At 32.9% G+C, this 22,222-nt stretch overlaps 1 protein-coding gene across 3 annotated transcripts; it reads right to left on the reverse strand.

Annotated features, from left to right (window-relative positions):
* Positions 1-1,576: 1,576 nt before the first annotated feature.
* LOC105763065 (uncharacterized) lies at positions 1,577-21,838 on the reverse strand. 3 transcript variants are annotated; one of them, XM_052625108.1, is made up of 4 exons: positions 21,670-21,836; positions 3,025-3,219; positions 2,826-2,911; positions 1,577-1,933 (listed from the first exon to the last, which is right to left on the reverse strand). In XM_052625108.1, the coding sequence occupies exons 1-4, from the start codon at positions 21,745-21,747 to the stop codon at positions 1,888-1,890; spliced, it is 405 nt and encodes a 134-aa protein (XP_052481068.1). In that variant the 5' UTR covers positions 21,748-21,836; the 3' UTR covers positions 1,577-1,887. The 3 variants fall into 3 exon arrangements, with proteins under 3 accessions (XP_052481068.1, XP_012436570.1, XP_012436571.1); XM_012581116.2 differs by lacking the exon at positions 21,670-21,836 and adding an exon at positions 3,302-4,216; XM_012581117.2 differs by lacking the exons at positions 1,577-1,933; positions 2,826-2,911; positions 3,025-3,219 and adding exons at positions 19,946-20,302; positions 21,195-21,280; positions 21,393-21,587 and having other exon boundaries at positions 21,670-21,838.
* Between the last annotated feature and the right edge of the window lie 384 nt (positions 21,839-22,222).

Here is a 22,222-nt window from a genome sequence, read left to right on the forward strand (position 1 = left end):
TATAAATTTCAAACCTTAGCAAATCATTCGATGCTTTCTTCTTCTTCTTTTTCTTCTTTGTTATTAAGGAGTTTTTTTTCAATTTCTTCTTAATTTGGGTGGGTTTCACTATGGACATCCAACGTGGCAAGTTAACCAGCCTCATCAGCTAGTTAACTTGCCATATCAGCGATTCCGTTGAGACACTAACAAAAACTGTTAATTAGTGACTGTTTTGTCACTTTTTGATAACGTTAGTGATTGTTTTGTTATTTTTTAAAATTTGAGTGACTAAAATGAAACTTATGTAATTGTTTTGTCACTTTTTGATAATGTTAGTGACTGTTTTGTTATTTTTTAAAAAGTTGAGTGACTAAAATGAAACCTAGGTGACTGTTTTGTTAGCTACCCCAAAATTGAATGATTGTTGGTGTAATTTACCCTTCTATTAATTTTAAATGTTATTTAGTCTTTAAAAATAAATTTTTAGCCATTAAATCGCATGTTTTGAATAAAACACGAAAATTTAGTTGTTAATGGTGGATTTCGGGATTTTGAGTAAAAACGTGATTTCAAAGTGTTTTTCAACTTGTTTTGACATGATTAGAGGGTTTCTAAACTTACTTTAAAGTTTCGTTAAAAATTTCTTTAGTTTTAATGAGTTTTCGAAAAATAGCCGTAAAACATGTCGAAAAAGTCAATACTATGAATTGAGTATTATATTGTAGTTTAAAGGTTGGAAATTAGTCGTAGTTGAATAATTAGTTGAATAAAACTTGTTTTAGGCGAAAAGATTAAGTGTAGATCGAGATATTTGGATTTCAAGTCGGTTATGTTAAAGGTTTCGACAACATGAGAACATAACTTAAGCTTAGATTAATGATTGCTTGTGCTGAGTCCTTAGCTGATTTTTGAATGTATTGTTGTGTAAATTCTTATTGTGTTGAAGCTTCGGATTCTTTACGACCTTCTACGAGTAGAGATAAAAACAAGGAATAGCAAGTTTGGGCTTTCAACTTTTCAGCAAAAGCATGGTGAGTGTTCGGAATAATTGCTTGTGGACATAATTCAATGCGTTATTTGGGAATTTAGTAGTAGCCCCTATTCTAAATTCCTAGTGTAAGCTTTCTAGTACTTAAGCTTCGCCCTTTCCCTATAATTTAGGGCTTCGCCCTTTTCCCAATACCATAATTTTGACCTTTTTTATACAATTCAAGTTCAATCTCACACAACCATATACACAGGCTACACTACACTACACTACCACACAGGGAAACCTATGAATCAAACATTGTATCGAGCATTGATGAACCCACTTCAGCAAATGGGCCTACTACTTGGGTTCAATTCTTACCTATTTAATCTAATTGATTATTTGAAAAATAATATCAAAACAAAAATAATATATCCATTAATATGACGCATAATTGTGCTCATTTCAACTCTTCAATTTTTTTAATTGTGGCCAGATGAAAGTGAAGAAAAGTATGATAGGAGGGGGAAAAGTGGATAAACTGAGTACATATGTAACTAAATTTAACATAAAATGTTAAAGTAAATCAACTGCTAGTTGCAAACAGAAGAAACGAGAGCAATGTACAAAGACGAAGCAAACAAGACAATGCACAATGTTGGCAATTTAAGGTATATGTTCAGCATAACAATAACTAGTTTACTTTTAACTTCTGTTGTTTTCAAGTCACCATATTTTGTTTATTCAACCTTAGACACACAACAGAAAAAAGGTTTGATAAGTTCTAAGTTTAACATACCAAACAAGAAACGACGTAGATTAGCAGTACTTAATAACAAAACGGCAATGCTGAAAGATAACACGCGCTTAATTGTCACACACTTCTAGTTCTTAACATTTGGAGCAGCTGCACCGAGGAAGCTTACCATAGTCATTCAGATGTCAGCTTTGCTTTCCTCCCTCTCTCTTCCTACTATTTCACTGCATGAGCAAAAGGCAGAAATATCAAACACAATGAATCTCCTGATACTAGTAGAAATGCAGTTCACTGCTCTTGCGCATATGGATCATTAACTTATATCTAAAGGGTGTAAATTCAGTTGTCACAAAAGGGTATAATTAACTTTTGAAACAATCGTTTCAAAGGGAGTTCAAGACTTCAAGAGGGTGTCCTCAAATATATATATGCATGCATGTATATATTACTGTCTCTTTGGTCCTCTTCTACAGGCAGTTACTTCCAGAAACTGCAGTTCTAATTTATACATAGCCAAGAATATATGCAACTAAGGTCAAACACTTATACCATAACTGCAGAATCATTTGACAAAGGATTTTCTATTGGGAAATGATTGGCATCAATTATTCGCACAGGATGATGATTCAGGGCATGGGATCAAATTTTCCAAGAGATTAGGACTGAAATGATTCAAGGACTGGTTCCTGGTATTATCTATGTCATTGCTTCAACAGTTCAGGTAAGCACCAAGGAGCAAAGTAGCCGGAGTAAACTATAACATGGAAAAAAGTATTCCTCCTCCTCAACAAAAAAGAACCCATTCCTTCCAATATCAGGTACAGGGGCTTTATGATTCCAGAAGAGTTAAAACTGTCCATTTACAAATTAATTAATGAATGAGTGAATGAAACATGTAGCACTTTTTTAGACTGGCTGTGAGTTAAAAAGCCCCATCAGTTCCAATATATCAAACGATAATCCCATTCATTTGGTCCCTGTGAAGTGCGGTTGGGAGCTCCTCATCATGCTTATAAGGCTTTTGTGTCTTTCTTAATACAATTTAACAAATTACCCATAAAAACATATACATATTCAATGTCAGATTTATAATGAATTAGTGGTTAAGAAACCAACCGGAGCATTTCAGTGAGAGTGGCAGCGGTATTCAACTCGCCGGCTTCCCTTGCTTTCAGTATGCGGAACATAAGAGCAAGTTTAACCTGTCAACAACCCATCACATGGTTAAAGCTGCCCTAAGATCTAAGGAAGAGCCTTGCTAATGAAACCCTTCCCACAATTTGTAATATACTAAAGAAAAAGGAGCAAGTTTAACCTGAGTTCTGGCACTTTGCTGGATTATGAGCCTAGTTTCCCTCTTCAATTCCTCGCACTCGGATTCGATGATTCCGAATTTTTCTTTAACTTGCCTTTGCCCTTCCCTGATATTCTTTTGTTCCTCGCTTATTTCTTCCATTTCAGATTTCAATCTTTTGAAGCTTTCCTCCATGTTCTTCATCCCTTTCCTCCCCTGATCCCCATATCAATTGTAAATTAGCAAGATATGGCAACGAAAATTAGCAAAAAGAGCAACCGAAAAAGATTATAATTACATGCTTGGCTTTGGATTTGAGACGCCTCTTGCTTAGCGCAGAAGCCTGAAGACGGCTACGTAAAGAGAATGGAGCCATAGTTTCAGAGGCAAAAGTTTTTCCTCCTTAAAACCTTAAAACTTAATATATGCAAATATTTCCTCCACCATATATAATCGAAGACAAATTTGTTTCCTCCTCTGTCGATAACGCACGATATTGGTCGATAAGCGGACGCAATCGCGCGTTTTACCATTATTAGTAGAAAAAAGGAACATGGCCCCACATGCTAAAGTAAGCTCGCTCGCTCGCTCGCGCGATATACATCCATTAGCGCGATAATGGATACTACATCTAATAATTTATTTTTTTATTATACTTTTTATTTTTATTATACTTTTTAGTAACATTAATAATTTATTTAATACTTTTTTTAAATTTTTAAATATTAAAAAATTAATTGTTGATGTGCCATCTGTACAGACCCAATTTTACCCGGGCCTAGTACCAAAAATATTAACCCAATCCGGCCCAAATCAGAAAACAAAAACAATTAACCACTACCCAAACAGACCCAAAAACAAGCCCAAACTAACCCACAGCCCAAAACCTAAAAAACCCAATACCCATTTTCAGAAAAAAAACAAAAGAAAACCCCAGCCCCCTAACCCTAGCCGCCGCACCTAGCCCACTTGCCCTGCCACCGCCACTTCTGACCAGCACCGCCACGGTCACGTCGCCTCACCCACCTGCACCTACAGCACCTGCAAAACAAAGACCAAACACGCAACAACCAGGGCAAAAGAAGAAACAACAGAGAAATGAAAAAAAAGAGAAGAAAACGATTGTAATACTCGGCTATAAAGGCCATTTTTTGATTTCTTTGCTCTCTCTTCTCCCTTTTTATGAATACTAAGAAATAAAAAGCAGAAACCAAGGTGATTTCCTGGTTTTTTCTGATTTCAATCTTTCCTTTTTTTTTTTTTTATCACTGTTTTTGTTCTTTATTTTTATTTAACGAAAATATAAAGAGAAAAGAGGAAAACTCACCGGGATAGGGCTTCGAACGCCGAGCTAGCACTTCGTTGGCCGTCGGAGGCGGTGACGGTGTGGCGAGCGCTATGGCGGCGCCATGGCAACTCAAAGGCCGAACATTTGAAGAGGGGGGGAAGAAAGCTTTTTTTAAAGGTGGCTGCTGAAATGTTTTTTTTTTGAAGCAAATCAGGTTTAAATACCCAGGATAAAACGGCGTCGTTTGGGCTTAGGGTTCAGAGACCAAAAACGGCGTCGTTTTGGTCTCTGACCCGCGTGGTGACCCGACCCTGGGGGAGGATCCGTGTGTTTTTTAAATGGGATATTTCGCGAGCTGTCCCTCTGATTTTTCGGCGCATTACAATTTGGTCCTATTTCGTTATTTCCTTTTATTTTGATTTAGCCCTAACATTTTACTTTCTGTTTCATTTTAGTCCATAGCAGCGCAGCGTTTTGAATACTTGGTTTATTTACCATTTTGGTCCCCCCTTTTTTTGCGCGTGTCACAATTTAGTCTTTTTATTCTTTTTTTATTTCGAATTCGCCCCCTTTTTTGTGTTTTATTTTGATTTAGTCCCTTTTTTAGCAATTTTATTATTTTATTCATTATTTTAATGTTATTATCATTTATTATTATTATTATTATTATTAGTTTTATTTCCTTTCATTTAGTCGCTACAAATTTATTAATACATTAACTAGTTTTTATTATTATTTTAGCTTTACTTTAATTTCATATGCATATATATACATACTTACATACTCTTATTAATATATGCAAATATTTCCTCCTTCACCATATATAATCGAAGACAAATTTATTTCCTCCTCTGTCGATAACGCACGATATTGGTCGATAAGCGGACGCAATCGCGCGTTTTACCATTATTAGTAGAAAAAAGGAAAATGGCCCCACATGCTTAAGTAAGCTCGCTCGCTAGCTCGCGCGATATACATCCATTAGCGCGATAATGGATACTACATCTAATAATTTATTTTTTTATTATACTTCTTATTTTTATTATACTTTTTAGTAACATTAATAATTTATTTAATACTTTTTTTCAATTTTTAAATATTAAAAAATTAATTGTTGATGTGCCATCTACTAAAAAAAATCCCAAAACGTTAGGCCAACGCTATTGAACAATGTTTACCTGTCAAATCATCATTAAAAATACTGTTAACTTTTTGTAAATGTTGTGCGCGCGAGTTCATTTTCCCTTCGTAAGCTCTCGTGCGATGTTTAAAATTTTTTTATATGTGTCACCAAATTAAGTTTCTTTCCTTTGAGGAAATTAAGGTATGACGGACATAAAATTAAAATATATTTATTATGTTTTATTTAGTTATTAATATAATAATATGATAGAAAGTTTATTTATTATTAAGTTTATTCATTAAAATATATGTTTTTTATCTCTTTTAGCCCTTGAGTCTACATTGTTAAATCACCAATGATAGAAAAGTTAACGTTTGTTAACTTTCTTGATGTGATCACGCCAATAATAAATTAATTTTTTAAATTTAGAATATTTTTATTTTTTATTTTATTATACTTTTTAGTAACATTAATAATTTATTTTATAATTTTATTTTTTTATTTTTTAATTTTAAATATTAAAAATTAATTATTGATGTGCCATCTATGTGGCAGTCCACATGTATGCCACGTCAATAAAGTTAACAAATGTTAACTTTTCAATCCATTTTACGGATGATTTAACAAACAGTACAATTTCAAGGGCTAGATGAGGCGAAAATTTAAATAAAATGCTAGAATGACACCTTTTTTTTATATAAAATTGGAGAGCCAAACAAGTCATTATGCCTAAAAAATAAAAGCTTTTCAAAATAAGAAAAAATATTCTTCTTTTTCCCAAAAGCAAGTCACTTGTGTGGCTAAAAATTAGTTTATTACTAACTCATATATTAAAACATGATGAAAAATAATACTATTACCAAACGTAGCATTAAGGTATGCCGATATAGGGAATCAACAAGGAAGAGTTGGGGGTAGAAGGTGGAGGTTATTGGAGGGTCAATTCACCTATGGCAGGCATGGAGCCAGAATAGGGAATTAAGGGACAATGAGAAAAGAGGAAGAAGGAAAGGGAAGGGTGATGCTAGGGTTTTCTTGGAAAGAAAGAAGGACCCTTAGTGTAACAGCCTAATTTTCAGTAGTGTCAGAATAGTGATTTGAGATCACTAAATCTGATGAAAACGTTAGAAAAATTTATTAATTAATAATTATAAGTTCAGCGTGATTTTAGAAATATTTTTGAATTAGCGAATTTTGTGATTTAAAAGAAATTATTAGGAAAATTGGGTAGAAAACGAGGTATCGAGACCTCGATATTATAAACTGAGCCGTAAATATTTTTATAAATATTTACGAAGTGTCATTAGGGTAGTATTAAAGTTTCGTTAAGAAATTTTAATGTTTCGATGGTTAATTGATTAAAAAGGACTAAATTGCAACAAGGGTAAAAGTTTAATTATAGATTAAAGAAAAGTTAAAAGGACTAAATAGGTAAATATGCCAAGTCCCATAAATGAGGCGGCATATGCATGACAAAATCTGAGATTTTTTTGAAGTATATTATTATTATATTATTATATTATTATATTTTAAATAAACAAAATTGTTGACAAATGTATGGTGTATATGATGACATGTGGAAAAATAAAATACATATATTAGTAATTATTACACATTTACTTATTATTTAAGTAAATAATTTTATATTATTATTTTATTGTTATTATATTAAACTAATGAAATAAAAGATAGAAAAAGAGAATAGAAACAGAATAGCATGGACGAAACAGAGAAGGAAAGAAGGAAAGAAAGAAAAGAAAGAAAGAAAAGAGAAAATTGAGGTTTTGAGGTTCTAAGCTCATTTGCTAATGTCGTGCAAGAGTTATTGTCCGAGAAAGGAAAAGAGAAGGTGAACAAGGAGTGACTCGAGAGAAATTTCAGTTAGTATTATCATAATTTAAATCTAATTATTATTAATTATTGTGTTTTAATTAGAATGTATGGTAAATAAATAAAGTAAGAAATTTGGTATGATAATATTTCTTTGAATGGAGTAGATTTCTAGTGAATATAATTATTGAGATTAAGTCGATATTGAACTGAATGAAATTAGATTGAATTGTGATTATATGTGAGTAATTGAGATGAATATTGAATTAAGAAAGTGAAATTGAAATGTGATTATTGAATAGAAATTGAAATGGTTTGAATTGAATCATTGAATTGAATTGGAATATTGAAATTGGTGATTGATATGGATTTTATTGGAATTGAATTGAGAAAGTGGAAATTGATATGTGAGATTGATACTGAACTGAATTAGTGAATACTGGATATTGTTGAGTACTGAGTGAATTATGAAAATACTGAATATTGTTATGTATAATGCATTGAATTATGAAATTACTGAAGTAATAAATTACTATAATCTTGTGAAACTGATTGAAATAAGGAATTTATAATTGATACTGAACTAAGACGAAAATTGTACTGAAAAGTGAGTTAAATACCCTATTAACTAGTCGGGCTAGTCGGATATAGTTGGCATGCCATAGGATATGGAAAAGTACGCCGACTCATCATTATCATTATCGATTCGGCACTTTGTGTGTCGAATCTTTATCTTATCGTTATCAATTATCGATTCGGCACCTTGTGTGTCGAACACTTTATCTGTATCTTGATTCTTTATTCTGGTGTGTTTGGTTGGGATCCGTGTATCCGCCAAAGTCCGAGTCAAGTTAATAGGGGTAAATGAATAATTTTGATAATATAAATTTTATTGAATGATCTTGAATATGAATCAAAATGAGATATTAAATTGACATATGGAAATAAAATGTATGAACTAGCGGTTCAAGAAATAGATAATGATATAGTTCATGAAATGGTTTTGATAGTATGAGATGATGTAAAATTATAAGTAAAGAAAAGCAAATTGAAATAGCTATTGTTGAGAAATGAGAAGTGAAAATAAAAAGACTTGAAATAGTGAAATAATATGAAAATTTAATACAAGTTATTAAAACTTATTTATGGATTTAATGTACAAATTGAGTGTTAAAAGATCTTAAGTGTAAATTGATTATAAATGAACGAATCGAATTGAAAGATAGCTATTATTATCATTGTTATTGTTGAAACAAGTTGATTTAATGTATTAAATGTTTATTGAAAGATTAATGGTATAAATTGTATTAAGAAATAGTGTATGAGTTAATTTGAATACAATTTTATACAAGATTTGAAATATTGCTTATTGTTATTAATGATCTACTTGATTTAAAGTATGAGATAATTAATGAATAATTGTAAATACAAATTGAATGTATATAAATTATCAATTAATGTTATAAATTTGAATTATGGTAATACCACTGAGTATTCCTATGCTCAGCATACGGTTATTTCCGTGCGCAGGTTAGTAGAAAACTAGTGTTCGGTCCAGCATCCAAAGTAATCCCGACTTCAGAGAAACTTTAGTGATGTACCTTTCTTTTGATAACGTGACATGTACCTAAGTAATGTTTATACCTAAGTGATGTATAGGGATTAGTCAATTTGAATGTTTGTATCTAGGATATTGCTAAAGGAAGATGTGTGAGTATGTGATAATATTTGGCTTTTAAAATGGTTAAGTATGAATATGTTTGGTAATATGTATGTTTAGATGATAAATCATGCATGGAAATCATGAAAGAGTAAAAATTTGCAAAGAAACAGATTTCAAGCAGCTATAGTGATGTAACTTTGAAAAATCATCTAGGATAGTATAAAATGAATTAGAGGGTGAATGATATATGGAATTAAATCTTGTTGAGTCTATTTTCATGTAAAAATATCGGTTTCACAAAAGGAGTTTTATATTTTAAGATATTTGAATTTTCGTGACACAGGGTCAGAACAGTTTTTGGTGTCCCCTGTTTTGAGTTTAGGAAATCATTAAAAATTGTACAAAAATAATTATGAGTTGTATTTTATATGCTTAGATTCCTTATTAAGTCTATTTTCTGTAGAAATAATTAATAACTTCATATGAAAATTCTACAATGAGAAAATTTATTTTTAGTCGCAAGAGGTCAGGACAGTCAAGTGGTGAAACAGGAGAGACTTTAACTAATAAACTGTAATTGGCTGAACCAAAAATTCTAAAAATTTTATAGTAGGAAGATATATGAATCTAGTTTCAGGGAAAATTTACAGAATTAAATTTTGAGTCTCATAGCTCGAGTTATAATTAATTTAGTAACTGTTGCACGATTGGACAAATTTACTGTAATTAGTGAAATTAATTTTCAAAACAAGTTTTTATGCTTCGAATTAGTGTGATAAGCTAAGTAATGCCTCGTGCTCGACTCCGGCAACGATCTCGGGTAAGGGGTGTTACAAGTAATTTATATGCTTAGATTCCTTATTGAGTCTATTTTCTGTAGAAACAAGTAATAACTTCATATGAAAATCCTACAATGAGAAAATTTATTTTTAGTGGCAAGAGGTCAGGACAGTCAAGTGGTGAAACAGGGGAGACTTTAACTAATAAACTGTACTAATTGGCTGAACCAAAAATTCTAAAAATTTTATAGTAGGAAGATATATGAATCTAGTTTCAGGGAAAATTTACGGAATTAAATTTTGAGTCTCGTAGCTCGAGTTATAATTAATTTAGTAATTGTTGCACGATTGGACAAATTTGCTGTAATTAGTGAAATTAATTTTCAAAACAAGTTTTTATGCTTCGAATTAGTGTGATAAGCTAAGTAATGCCTCGTGCTCGACTCCGGCAACGATCTCGGTAAGGGTGTTACAAGTAATTTATATGCTTAGATTCCTTATTGAGTCTATTTTCGAGAAACAAGTAATAACTTCATATGAAAATCCTACAATGAGAAAATTTATTTTTAGTGGCAAGAGGTCGGACAGTCAAGTGGTGAAACAGGGAGACTTTAACTAATAAACTGTACTAATTGGCTGAACCAAAAATTCTAAAAATTTTATAGTAGGAAGATATATGAATCTAGTTTCAGGGAAAATTTACGGAATTAAATTTTGAGTCTCGTAGCTCGAGTTATAATTAATTTAGTAACTGTTGCACGATTGGACAAATTTGCTGTAATTAGTGAAATTAATTTTCAAAACAAGTTTTTATGCTTCGAATTAGTGTGATAAGCTAAGTAATGTCTCGTGCTTGACTCCGGCAATGGTCTCGGGTAAGGGGTGCTACACTTAGCCTTCATGCTTCAGGATATATATACGGGAAGGTGATCTATCGTAATTCGGTGTAACAAATTAAACTAGTTTTCATACTTAATGAGCTCAAATACAAGCAATTTCATTATGTTTTAGTTTGTTTTTCTATTTTAGTTTTGACTCAATAAAAAGTCTAGATTGAGTCATTTTATGACCTTAGTGGCTGAATGAGGATTAATGGTGAGTTAACATACTTAGTGAGTGTACAGGACATCATTCAAAGCCAAAACAGCTCAAGGTTGGTCGCTGTGTTGCTACACGAGAAGTCCAATATCGCAACATAAAGAATAGAATACAATAATTCCAAAACTGCTTTTGGTGCCGCGACACACCCCTGAAGCAGAACTGTGTAATCATTGGTGTAAGATACAACTCTCCAACCTTTGCTTCTGCTCTTGCTAACTTAATCCCAGCTTTCACTTTTGTGCTTGTTGTTATCTTCAAGTTCGTCTCTGCTGTTATGCCATTTGTTTTTATAGTATAAGGCATAATTAACTGTCTTTGATCTTTGCTGCTATGCCAAGACTTTCTCCACCAATTCAACCGCATTTACACCCATCTCTTTCTACCATGTTAACAACATCTAACAATTGGCTCATAGGTGGCCTCTTCATCGCTACTGCCTCTTTGTCACTTTTAGCAAAAATCGTTGGTTAGGTAATTTAATATGCTATTTCATAATCCACGATGATTTGGCTACTTCAAATTGATACTTTCCCTACTAAATTTGAAGGATATAGTTCTGAAAGGGTATCCATAACAGATAGCGTTGGTTTCCTTCTATTGCCTCTTTGGGTCCATTCAATCTGCATTGATTACTTTGATTTTGAAAGAGACCCAAACTCTTGGATGTTGAGTCTTGATATCGAGCTCATTTCTGTGGTCTACTCAGTAAGCAAACTGCAACTCCCCATGTTAGCTTTGTCATTTTGGCAAATCGAAGCTTTGTAATTGAGACAAATTTCGTTTCAGGCTTTATTTGGAAATATGGTAACATTCAGCGTGCAAGCATGGTTCATATAGCGTAAAGGTCTCGTCTTTGTGGCCACACTATTGCTGCCTTCTTGGGGTTCGTTTTCCTTGGGGATGATGGTGAAGAAGGAATAGAGGGAAAGAAGGATAAGGCAATGGTGGGAGGTCTGTAAAAAAGTAAAGGGGTTTGTGATAAGGGAAAGGATGGTGGGAAAGGGGGAGGGGGATGGGAGAGGGATGTAAAATGGCATTTCTATTAAGTGAATAACAGAAAAGGATAGCTCCGTTACAGACGTAACGAAAAATGGTTAGTGGTAACTGTTTTATTATTTTTTAATAATTGAGTAACTGAATTGAAACTTGAGTGACTGTTTTGCCAGCTACCCCAAAGTTAAGTGACTGTTGGTGTAATTTACCCATAAGAAAAACCCAAAATGCCAGGCCAACATTGTTGAACAACATCCATCTGTCAAATTGTGTAAAAAAACTTACAGCAATAAATTCATGAGGGTTATATGTCTATGAATCAATCGATCCATTTTGAAGTCCCTTTTAAGAACAATCGGATGAATACTGGAAATGATAATCCCATGAATAGAGATAAACTAGATGAGGAAGATATTGATATACTAAATGCTAATGTAGTAACTGATCTTATTGGTGGGATTTCATCTATCAAATTCCCTGATCGTGTTTACTCCTTTGTCGAATGAATTATGCCGAATACGGTGGCATTCAAGTTGTTGGGGATAGAAAATAAGTTTCAACACCTTGTTCAACAAGACTTATGCCATTTGGAAGCCATAGCAAACAATCTAGTTGATGGATTTAGAAAAATAATATTATACAGTTAAGTTTAATATGGAGTAGGATTATATAAAAATTCTTGCTGAGGGGCCTTGGATCATTTTTGGCCAATACCTTTTAGTCCAACCATGGTCACCAGGGTTTGCAACAAGGGGGAGGTTTTCACATATGGCGATCAGTCTCGATTTGGGAAGGCCACTAATTTTGAAAGTAAAATAGAAAACTTTATTCAAAGCGTGGAGTATGAAGCTCTACGAAACATTTGTTTTAAATGTGTGAGATTGGTAACTTGCAAGACTTGTACCCTAGGCTAATTAAAAAAAGGAAGAATCTGAAGAAGCAATAAATAAACAGATGTAGGATTTGGTACATTTAAGATAGGCGCAAGTGGAAGAAAAGAGTTATGAAACATGGATACTAGTGGAGCATTGTACATATATTCAAATGAGGAATAATTCGATCAACGAAATCAACCCAAAAAGGGAACAACACATTGAACCAAGATAATTTGGATGGGAGTCATAATTTTCAGCTACTGTCAATTTATGGGACTTAAATGGGGATAATGAGTTGGGAGGAGAGCATGCCATGCGAAATAGTCAAAAGCAAAAATAATCAAGTGAACCCCCGGAAGACTATGCCTTAAAATTTCTAAAAGTAGGCGAAGTTGGAAAAAGCTAAGATTCATTCTACAGGTGAACCTATAAAAGAGTTAAAAGTGGGCAAGGAAATTCAGTGGAGACGCGCAAACCCAACTAAGCGAAATTAATAAAAAGGATGTGAAAATCTCAACAATTGGATTAGACAACACAAACAATGCTTAGCATTTTAAGAAGATTTCTTAGAGCACATTATTGCCACAATTTATTGGAGGTTATGGAAGGTAAGAAATTTGTGAATTTTTTTCTATGGAGAATCATAATGTGGATGAAATTATTGCCAATTGTCTGGCTTGGTCCAAGCTTATTGGTAACAATACATGTTCAAGTAATGGAGGCAAGTGCAAAGTCGTTAAACAAGTTGGATTGTTGCTATCACACCCGTAAATGTTGAAGGATAAATACAACAGTAATTTGGGGTATCAAATTATAAAACTTTCTGTGTATGGGGGTCTTAGTGTAATTACATGAATCTGATTAACTGAGTGGTAATTAGTTAGATTTCAACTATTAGTTCTACTACTTTAGAACTAATTTTTTTAGTGGGAAATATTATGATTAAGTGTATTAATAGTATTGGCTGACTTGGGATTAGGGAAACCAATAGTGAAAAGATTACATAATGGGTGAATTCGTTCATTCTGGTATTCATTTTTCCTTTTTTTTTTTCATCTTTTTCTCTGGTTTATTCTATAAGAAAAGGAAATTAAAGAGCGATTTGCATGAAAGGGAGAATCTAATATGTTGGCCTAAATAATTGAGAAGAAAAATGGTAATCTTTCTAACTTTTTCATAGCCTTCGATCAAAGAAAAAGGACAATCTCAGAATTTCAACATAATTTATTGTGAATTGTAATGGTTTAAGTAGTAGTTAGCATTTATAAGTCCTCTACATGCATATAAATTAAGGTTTTATTACATATGTATGTATTTGTTTTGATCTTTATATTGTTATCATGCTTAGGTAACCAAGAAGGAGAAGGCCTAAGGGATAAAAGGAAGGCTAAGCAGGTGTAAGTTGTGTCAACTCCAAGTATTTTGCTAGTGAGTTTTCTGAACTCAAATCATCGGTGTTGTATTATGTATATGTAACGGCCCAACTTTTAGTGGTGTCGGAAACAGTGGTTCGAGACCACAAAATCCCACGAGTGAGCTCATGAATTTTATTATTTAATATTTACGAGACAAAAATAATTTTAGGAGAATTTTTAAAATAGTAAATTGTGTGTTATAAGAATTTATTAAGTTATGTGGTTTAGAAAACGAGGTATCGAGCCCTCGATTTTATAAATCGAGCCATAATTATTTTTATAAATATTTACTGAGTGTCATTAAGTTAGTATTAAAGTATCGTTAGAAAATTTTAACGTTTTGGTAGTTAATTTATTAAAAAAGACTAAATTGTAAAAGGTGCAAAACTTGTTAATTAAAGAAACAGTGATTAAATAGCTCAAGTGATAAATAAGGAAGGACTAAAGGGAAAATTTCCACACAAACGATAGCTGAGGCGGCATAAGCAGAGAAATAACAAGTTAGTGTGAACTAAGGGTAAAATTGTAATTAAAGTACAATTAGGAAAAATAAAACAAATAAGTGGTTGGAAGATTTTCTAGACATTTCTTCATCAATCTTTAGCCAAAAATAGCCATAGGAGAGATTCTAAAGCTAGTTTTTCATATTTTTACTTCATGTGAGTTCAATTCTTATTTATTTCTTGTAATTTTTATGTTTTCGAGACTTTTACAATTAGGTCCAACTATCTATTTCATTATTTTTGATTTTATGGGTAATTTTGAAAGTTACCATTGATGATTGCTGGATTTAGAGTTTTAATTTTATTATATGATGATTTTATCAAGTGATTTCAATATAAATTGATTTTAGGACTAAATTGTGAAGAATTTAAGAATTAGGGTTTGCTATTAAATTTTTATGTATCAAAGGCTGTAAGATAGCCTAGGGTACTTAGATAAATTTTCAATTAAGAAAAATTAGTTCATTTGGTAGACTAATTAATAAGGGACTAAATTATAAAAATTATAAAAAGTTGGGGTAATTTTGTAATTTTAAAATTGAGGGTATTAATTGTGAAGTGAATTGAAATTGAAATATATACTAATGAATGAATAATTTTACATTTTAGCTTAAGAGCTCGTAGATAATTTTGAAAAAGGGAAATTAGCGAAATTGTCCCTAAACTACTACAATTTCTACAATTTGACCCAGGTAAGTTCGTGTGGTTAAAATTTAATGTTATTTTTTAATTTGATGAATGGTAATATGTATTTATTTATATCATTTGTTGAAAATAAAATTATTGCTAAAGCTATGACATTGAAATGAATATTCGAAATGAACGGAACGCGAGATTGAGTACAGTTGTTTAGTGCAAAGGAGGAATTGACGGTAAATTATCCAAGTAAAATGAGGTTCAGCATTTGTTGCGAAGTTTCGTGTTTACTTTTCGTTTCACTCTCATGAGCTTCAGTTAACTCATATGAGTTTTCGTTTAACCCTAATGGGTTTCAGTTTAGCTCTTTTGAGCTTTAGTTTAACCCTTAAGGGTTTTTGTTCAGCTCTTATGAGCTTCCGTTCAACCCTTATGGGTTTCTATTTAGCACTTATGTGCTTCTGTGCAGCCTTCGGGCTTCTGTATACGATGTACTCATATCCGTAAGATGCTCTCTGAATTTTTAAGAGTTGGTAAGTGACGTATGAAATTTATGTTTGAAGATTTAAAGTTATTATTGCTATCAATTTGAAATAAGTGAATTCGTTAATTGAAGTTGTGTTTGGCAGGAATGGTATATTGAATGATTTACTTAAATGAATTGTTATATTATGTTCGGTAAGATTTATGTTTAAAAGTCAATGAACTTATTGAGTTTCATTAAGCTTACTTGTGTTGTTTAATGTTCTTTGTAGATTATTGAGAAGTTGGGAGGTCAGATCAACACATCAAGCCACACTATCCAACTTGTTCCAGTAGCTTTTGCAACGTATAATTGGTTTATATGGCATGTATAGGGCTGAATTGGTTTGTGTAAAAGTTTAAAATTACATTTTGTTTATACTTCCAATTAATTTAAGTATGTGTGGTTTAATCATGTTGATATATGTGTTTGGATTAGTTAGGTGATGGATAAATCATAGTTATATGAGTGAATTGATTAATGTGGTAAATTAGAATGTTAAGATATATGTGATAATATGACAATGTTAGAGCTAGGAATTGGTTGTTTTAAAGGCATTGTTATGGCCTATAGGTATGGAATTTGAGATGTTTAAGTTGAAGTCAAGAATGGGTGAGAAATGTGGCCATAAAATGACCTATTTTTATCCACACGGGTAGAGACATGGGCGTGTGTCTCAACTGTGTGTGACACACGGCGTATCACATGGGCAAGTGGTCTGGTCGTGTGTCCCATACATTTTAAAATTTCAAAATAGAATGCTCATGTTTTTGCACACGGCCTAGCAAACAGGTGTGTGGCTTGGCCGTCCTGCACCTTACACACGGGCGTGTGATTTGGAAATGTGACACAAGTCAGAGAGTTACACGGATAAGAACACAGGCTGGGACACGGCCGTGTGCCTTACATTGTATGCCCACACTGCCGCCCACACGGGCATGTGTCTACTTCTAAGAAAATTTTTGAGATTTTGGGAAAAATTCCCTAAGTATCCAGTTTAGTCTCGATTCACTTTTAAGGTGTATATTGGGCCTCAAGGGCTCATACAAGGGACAATATGAATATTTTATAATTGGTTTCTGATAAGTATATTAAATGTCGTGAAATATTCGTATTTAATCCGTAAAGTTTGGTAATGCTCTGTAACCATGTTCTAGTGACTGATAAGGGTTAGGGGTGTTACAGTATATCAATATTGTGTTGTTGTTGTATGTTTGTTTCATGTTCTACTGATGATGAGGGGTTGAATTATTGTGGGATGTTATCGTATTTTTGAATCATGCAAAGTGATGATCTATAGATGCATGTCTGGTTGTATGTACAAGTTTCTTATTTGATGAACTGTCACTGGCAAACTAATTTCTAAAGAGATTATCATTGATATGATCTGATAGGTGATATGTTGGCATGATCTGTATTGTATTTTTAATAGTATGTTTAGTTGAGTGCTTGTTATATTGTTAGTCATGAAAATAAATGTATGCGGAGTATAGAGGTATGTAATAGAGGATGAAAGATGAAGAAATGTCATATTGTGAACCTTTTGCCACATGTTCTTAGTTTTGCGGAGGTTCGATTGGATTGTACGGAGATATATGCCCACATGTATGTGATAACCCTATGTGGGTTCTTTCAAATATAAGACTCTGTGGAGTCTAAGGGCTAAAGCCGCATGTTTATAAGCAAGTCCATGGCTATGGCGTATGAAATTTATGGAAGCCCACCAGACTTGTTCTCTAGGTTTTATGTCAAAGTTATTTGTGGGACTTCACCATACAAAGTCTGTGACATAGTTCGTATGTATAATTCCCCATATCTATAAATTTTCTTCTATGAATTCACAAGTATAAGACCGTCATAACTATAAATATGCTTCTATGAATCCGCATGTCTAAGTTTGCCATATCTATGAATCTTCTTTTATGAAGTCACATGTATAAGTCTACCATATCTATGAATTCTTCTTCTACGAGTTCGCATGTATGAGTTTGCTTATAAAAGTCCGCATCTAAAAATCCACAAAAAAGTGTCCACAGGATTGTTGACCAAGTAATCCAAATTTACTCTCTCCTCGATAGGTTTTCTTCTAAGATTATATGCAACAAGTCTGGACGAAGAGACTATATGCTTTATGATCTTTCATAGAAGGAATTCTCATACATTAAGTATTGTGCCTCTATATTGTTCAAACCTAAGCACAAGCTATGGAATATGATTACACAAGTTTCGTCTAAGTGAATTCTGTAACAAATTTTTAATTTTGAAATAAAAAGGGAAGTAACTTTATTTTAGAATTAACTGAGTTCCTTATGAACTTACCATGTTTCAGGTAATCTAAACCGTTGTTCGTAGGAACAAGGGAACTAAGCCAGAATCCTTGAAGTCTAGTATGAGCACGTCACCTTTCGTTTTGTAACATGTGTACATACTAGGACAACTTGTAACCCTAAACTTCTGTTTTGCATATGAATAAGAACTTTTTAAATTTAGTTCAATTTGTAATTTGACGCATAAGGATAAATTGACAGTTCCCTATAAAAAGATAAATATTATTAAAAGTTTGTTTTATATATATATATATATATATATATATATATATATATATATTGTGATTTCACGGTAAAACACTAAGGAACTGTTGTATGGTTATTAAATTATTTTGTATATGTTGATAGTTGAAATCTCGAAGGGTCATCATTCGACCCATCAACTGAGTGTTACAATTGCTATTGAATTGGATTAGATAAAAATTAATATTGATGGAACAATCGAAAAGGCACTACGACTTCTGTACATAGGAGGAGTACTTCGCAACTCAAACCATATTTGGATTGTTGGTTTCAATAGAAATGAGAGAATTTGTTTGATCACCCAAATAAATTGTGGGCATCTTACAATGGATTAAATCTAACATGGGAGATAATTAATTAATATTAGCATGAGAGATAAGCTTCAGGAAAATCGTGCTTAAGACAAGTGACTAATCAATAGTAAATATGCTTAATGGAATGACCATATATGCCAATAGAATTTCCTTAAAAGCGTCTAGGAATTGAAGAAAAGACAATGAGATGTGAATAAGCAAATTTAATAGTTAAATACACGGCGAGGAACTTCAACGATGATTCATAACAAGTTTGTGTCTTTTCTGCCCCACTGATTACTGTTTGACACAAGTTACTTAGTGATAGTATGGGGATTTCATATGAGAGAAAATGTTTTTAAATTTAGTTTGTTGTAACTTACTAGGGATGAAAAAAAAAACCCCCCAAATCCAATGGGACTTGATTCTTTAGGGTCAATTTTTATTTTTATTTTGAAAAATCAAGTTTAGGGAGAGTCAAATTGGGTGAAATTAGTAAAATAGTAGAGTGAGGTTTGAGGTAAACCCGCCCCCAGATATAAACGAAAATACCCCTAATATATACACATATATTTAGTTGTTGCTTTGAACAAATAAACATATAAATATATTAAGTTTTAAGTCTAAACCCAAAAATAAAATCTTATTTGCTTCAAAATTAAAAGTAAAACAATTATAGATGTATTCTTATTTGCTTTAAAATAAAAATAAAACAATTAAATTAAATTTAAATCGAGACAAGGAGGGGCGGAATCAGGTCTTCTATTAAATTTCAGGTTCGAGTTCGAGCAATTTTTTTCGTAAGAGTCGGGGTCGAGCAAACTTCAATTCATGTCAAGCAAGTTTCCAGACGAAACGAGAAAAAGTCTATCTCGTCCCGCCCCATTGCCATTCCTATAACTTAGGGCTTCGCCCTTTTCCTAATACCAAATTTTTTTTCATAATTTTGACCTTTTTTATACAATTCAAGTTCAATCTCACACAACCATATACACAGGCTACACTACACTACTCTACCACACAGGGAAACCTATGAATCAAACATTGTATCGAGCATTGATGAACCCACTTCAGCAAATGGGCCTACTACTTGGGTTCAATTCTTACCTATTTAATCTAATTGATTATTTGAAAAATAATATCAAAACAAAAATAATATATCCATTAATATGACGCATAATTGTGCTCATTTCAACTCTTCAATTTTTTTAATTGTGGCCAGATGAAAGTGAAGAAAAGTATGATTGGAGGGGGAAAAGTGGATAAACTGAGTACATCTGTAACTAAATTTAACATAAAATGTTAAAGTAAATCAACTGCTAGTTGCAAACAGAAGAAACGAGAGCAATGTACAAAGACAAAGCAAACAAGACAATGCACAATGTTGGCAATTTAAGGTATATGTTCAGCATAACAATAACTAGTTTACTTTTAACTTCTGTTGTTTTCAAGTCACCATATTTTGTTTATTCAACCTTAGACACACAACAGAAAAAAGGTTTGATAAGTTCTAAGTTTAACATACCAAACATGAAACGATGTGGATTAGCAGTACTTAATAACAAAACGGCAATGCTGAAAGATAACACGCGCTTAATTGTCACACACTTCTAGTTCTTAACATTTGGAGCAGCTGCACCGAGGAAGCTTACCATAGTCATTCAGATGTCAGCTTTGCTTTCCTCCCTCTCTCTTCCTACTATTTCACTGCATGAGCAAAAGGCAGAAATATCAAACACAATGAATCTCCTGATACTAGTAGAAATGCAGTTCACTGCTCTTGCGCATATGGATCATTAACTTATATCTAAAGGGTGTAAATTCAGTTGTCACAAAAGGGAATAATTAATTTTTGAAACAATAATTTCAAAGGGAGTTCAAGACTTCAAGAGGGTGTCCTCAAATATATATATGCATGCATGTATATATTATTGTCTCTTTGGTCCTCTTCTACAGGCAGTTACTTCCAGAAACTGCAGTTCTAATTTATACATAGCCAAGAATATATGCAACTAAGGTCAAACACTTATACCATAACTGCAGAATCATTTGACAAAGGATTTTCTATTGGGAAATGATTGGCATCAATTATTCGCACAGGATGATGATTCAGGGCATGGGATCAAATTTTCCAAGAGATTAGGACTGAAATGATTCAAGGACTGGTTCCTGGTATTATCTATGTCATTGCTTCAACAGTTCAGGTAAGCACCAAGGAGCAAAGTAGCCGGAGTAAACTATAACATGGAAAAAAGTATTCCTCCTCCTCAACAAAAAAGAACCCATTCCTTCCAATATCAGGTACAGGGGCTTTATGATTCCAGAAGAGTTAAAACTGTCTATTTACAAATTAATTAATGAATGAGTGAATGAAACATGTAGCGCTTTTTTAGACTGGCTGTGAGATAAAAAGCCCCATCAGTTCCAATATATCAAATGATAATCCCATTCATTTGGTCCCTGTGAAGTGCGGTTGGGAGCTCCTCATCATGCTTATAAGGCTTTTGTGTCTTTCTTAATACAATTTAACAAATTACCCATAAAAACATATACAGATTCAATGTCAGATTTATAATGAATTCGTGGTTAAGAAACCAACCGGAGCATTTCAGTGAGAGTGGCAGCGGTATTCAACTCGCCGGCTTCCCTTGCTTTCAGTATGCGGAACATAAGAGCAAGTTTAACCTGTCAACAACCCATCACATGGTTAAAGCTGCCCTAAGATCTAAGGAAGAGCCTTGCTAATGAAATCCTTCCCACAATTTGTAATATACTAAAGAAAAGGAGCAAGTTTAACCTGAGTTCTGGCACTTTGCTGGATTATGAGCCTAGTTTCCCTCTTCAATTCCTCGCACTCGGATTCGATGATTCCGAATTTTTCTTTAACTTGCCTTTGCCCTTCCCTGATATTCTTTTGTTCCTCGCTTATTTCTCCCATTTCAGATTTCAATCTTTTGAAGCTTTCCTCCATGTTCTTCATCCCTTTCCTCCCCTGATCCCCATATCAATTGTAAATTAGCAAGATATGGCAACGAAAATTAGCAAAAAGAGCAACCGAAAAAGATTATAATTACATGCTTGGCTTTGGATTTGAGACGCCTCTTGCTTAGCGCAGAAGCCTGAAGACGGCTACGTAAAGAGAATGGAGCCATAGTTTCAGAGGCAAAAGTTTTTCCTCCTTAAAACCTTAAAACTTAATATATGCAAATATTTCCTCCTTCACAATATATAATCGAAGACAAATTTGTTTCCTCCTGTGTCGATAACGCACGATATTGGTCTATAAGCGGACGCAATCGCGCGTTTTACCATTATTAGTAGAAAAAAGAAAAATGGCCCCACATGCTAAAGTAAGCTCGCTCGCTCGCTCGCGCGATATACATCCATTAGCGCGATAATGGATACTACATCTAATAATTTATTTTTTTATTATACTTTTTAGTAACATTAATAATTTATTTAATACTTTTTTTTAATTTTTAAATATTAAAAAATTAATTGTTGATGTGCCATCTATGTGTCAAAAGTGAGAATACTACAATTAAGGATAGGAATTAAGGCGGTATTCACAAGTATACGTGTCAAGTTGTAATATAGTTTTACAACGAAATATGGAAGTACTCCAAA

This window comes from Gossypium raimondii, chromosome 12, assembly GCF_025698545.1.
Source record: "Gossypium raimondii isolate GPD5lz chromosome 12, ASM2569854v1, whole genome shotgun sequence".
NCBI classification, from domain to species: Eukaryota; Viridiplantae; Streptophyta; class Magnoliopsida; order Malvales; family Malvaceae; genus Gossypium; species Gossypium raimondii.

Coding starts and splice junctions, on each gene's coding strand:
- LOC105763065 (XM_052625108.1), bottom strand. CDS start 21,747: ATGGCTCCATTCTCTTTACGTAGCCGTCTTCAGGCTTCTGCGCTAAGC. Junction 2,912..3,024: donor AGCAAAGTGCCAGAACTCAG/GTTAAACTTGCT, acceptor GGTTGTTGACAG/GTTAAACTTGCTCTTATGTT. Junction 1,934..2,825: donor ACTCTCACTGAAATGCTCCG/GTTGGTTTCTTA, acceptor TTGCTCATGCAG/TGAAATAGTAGGAAGAGAGA.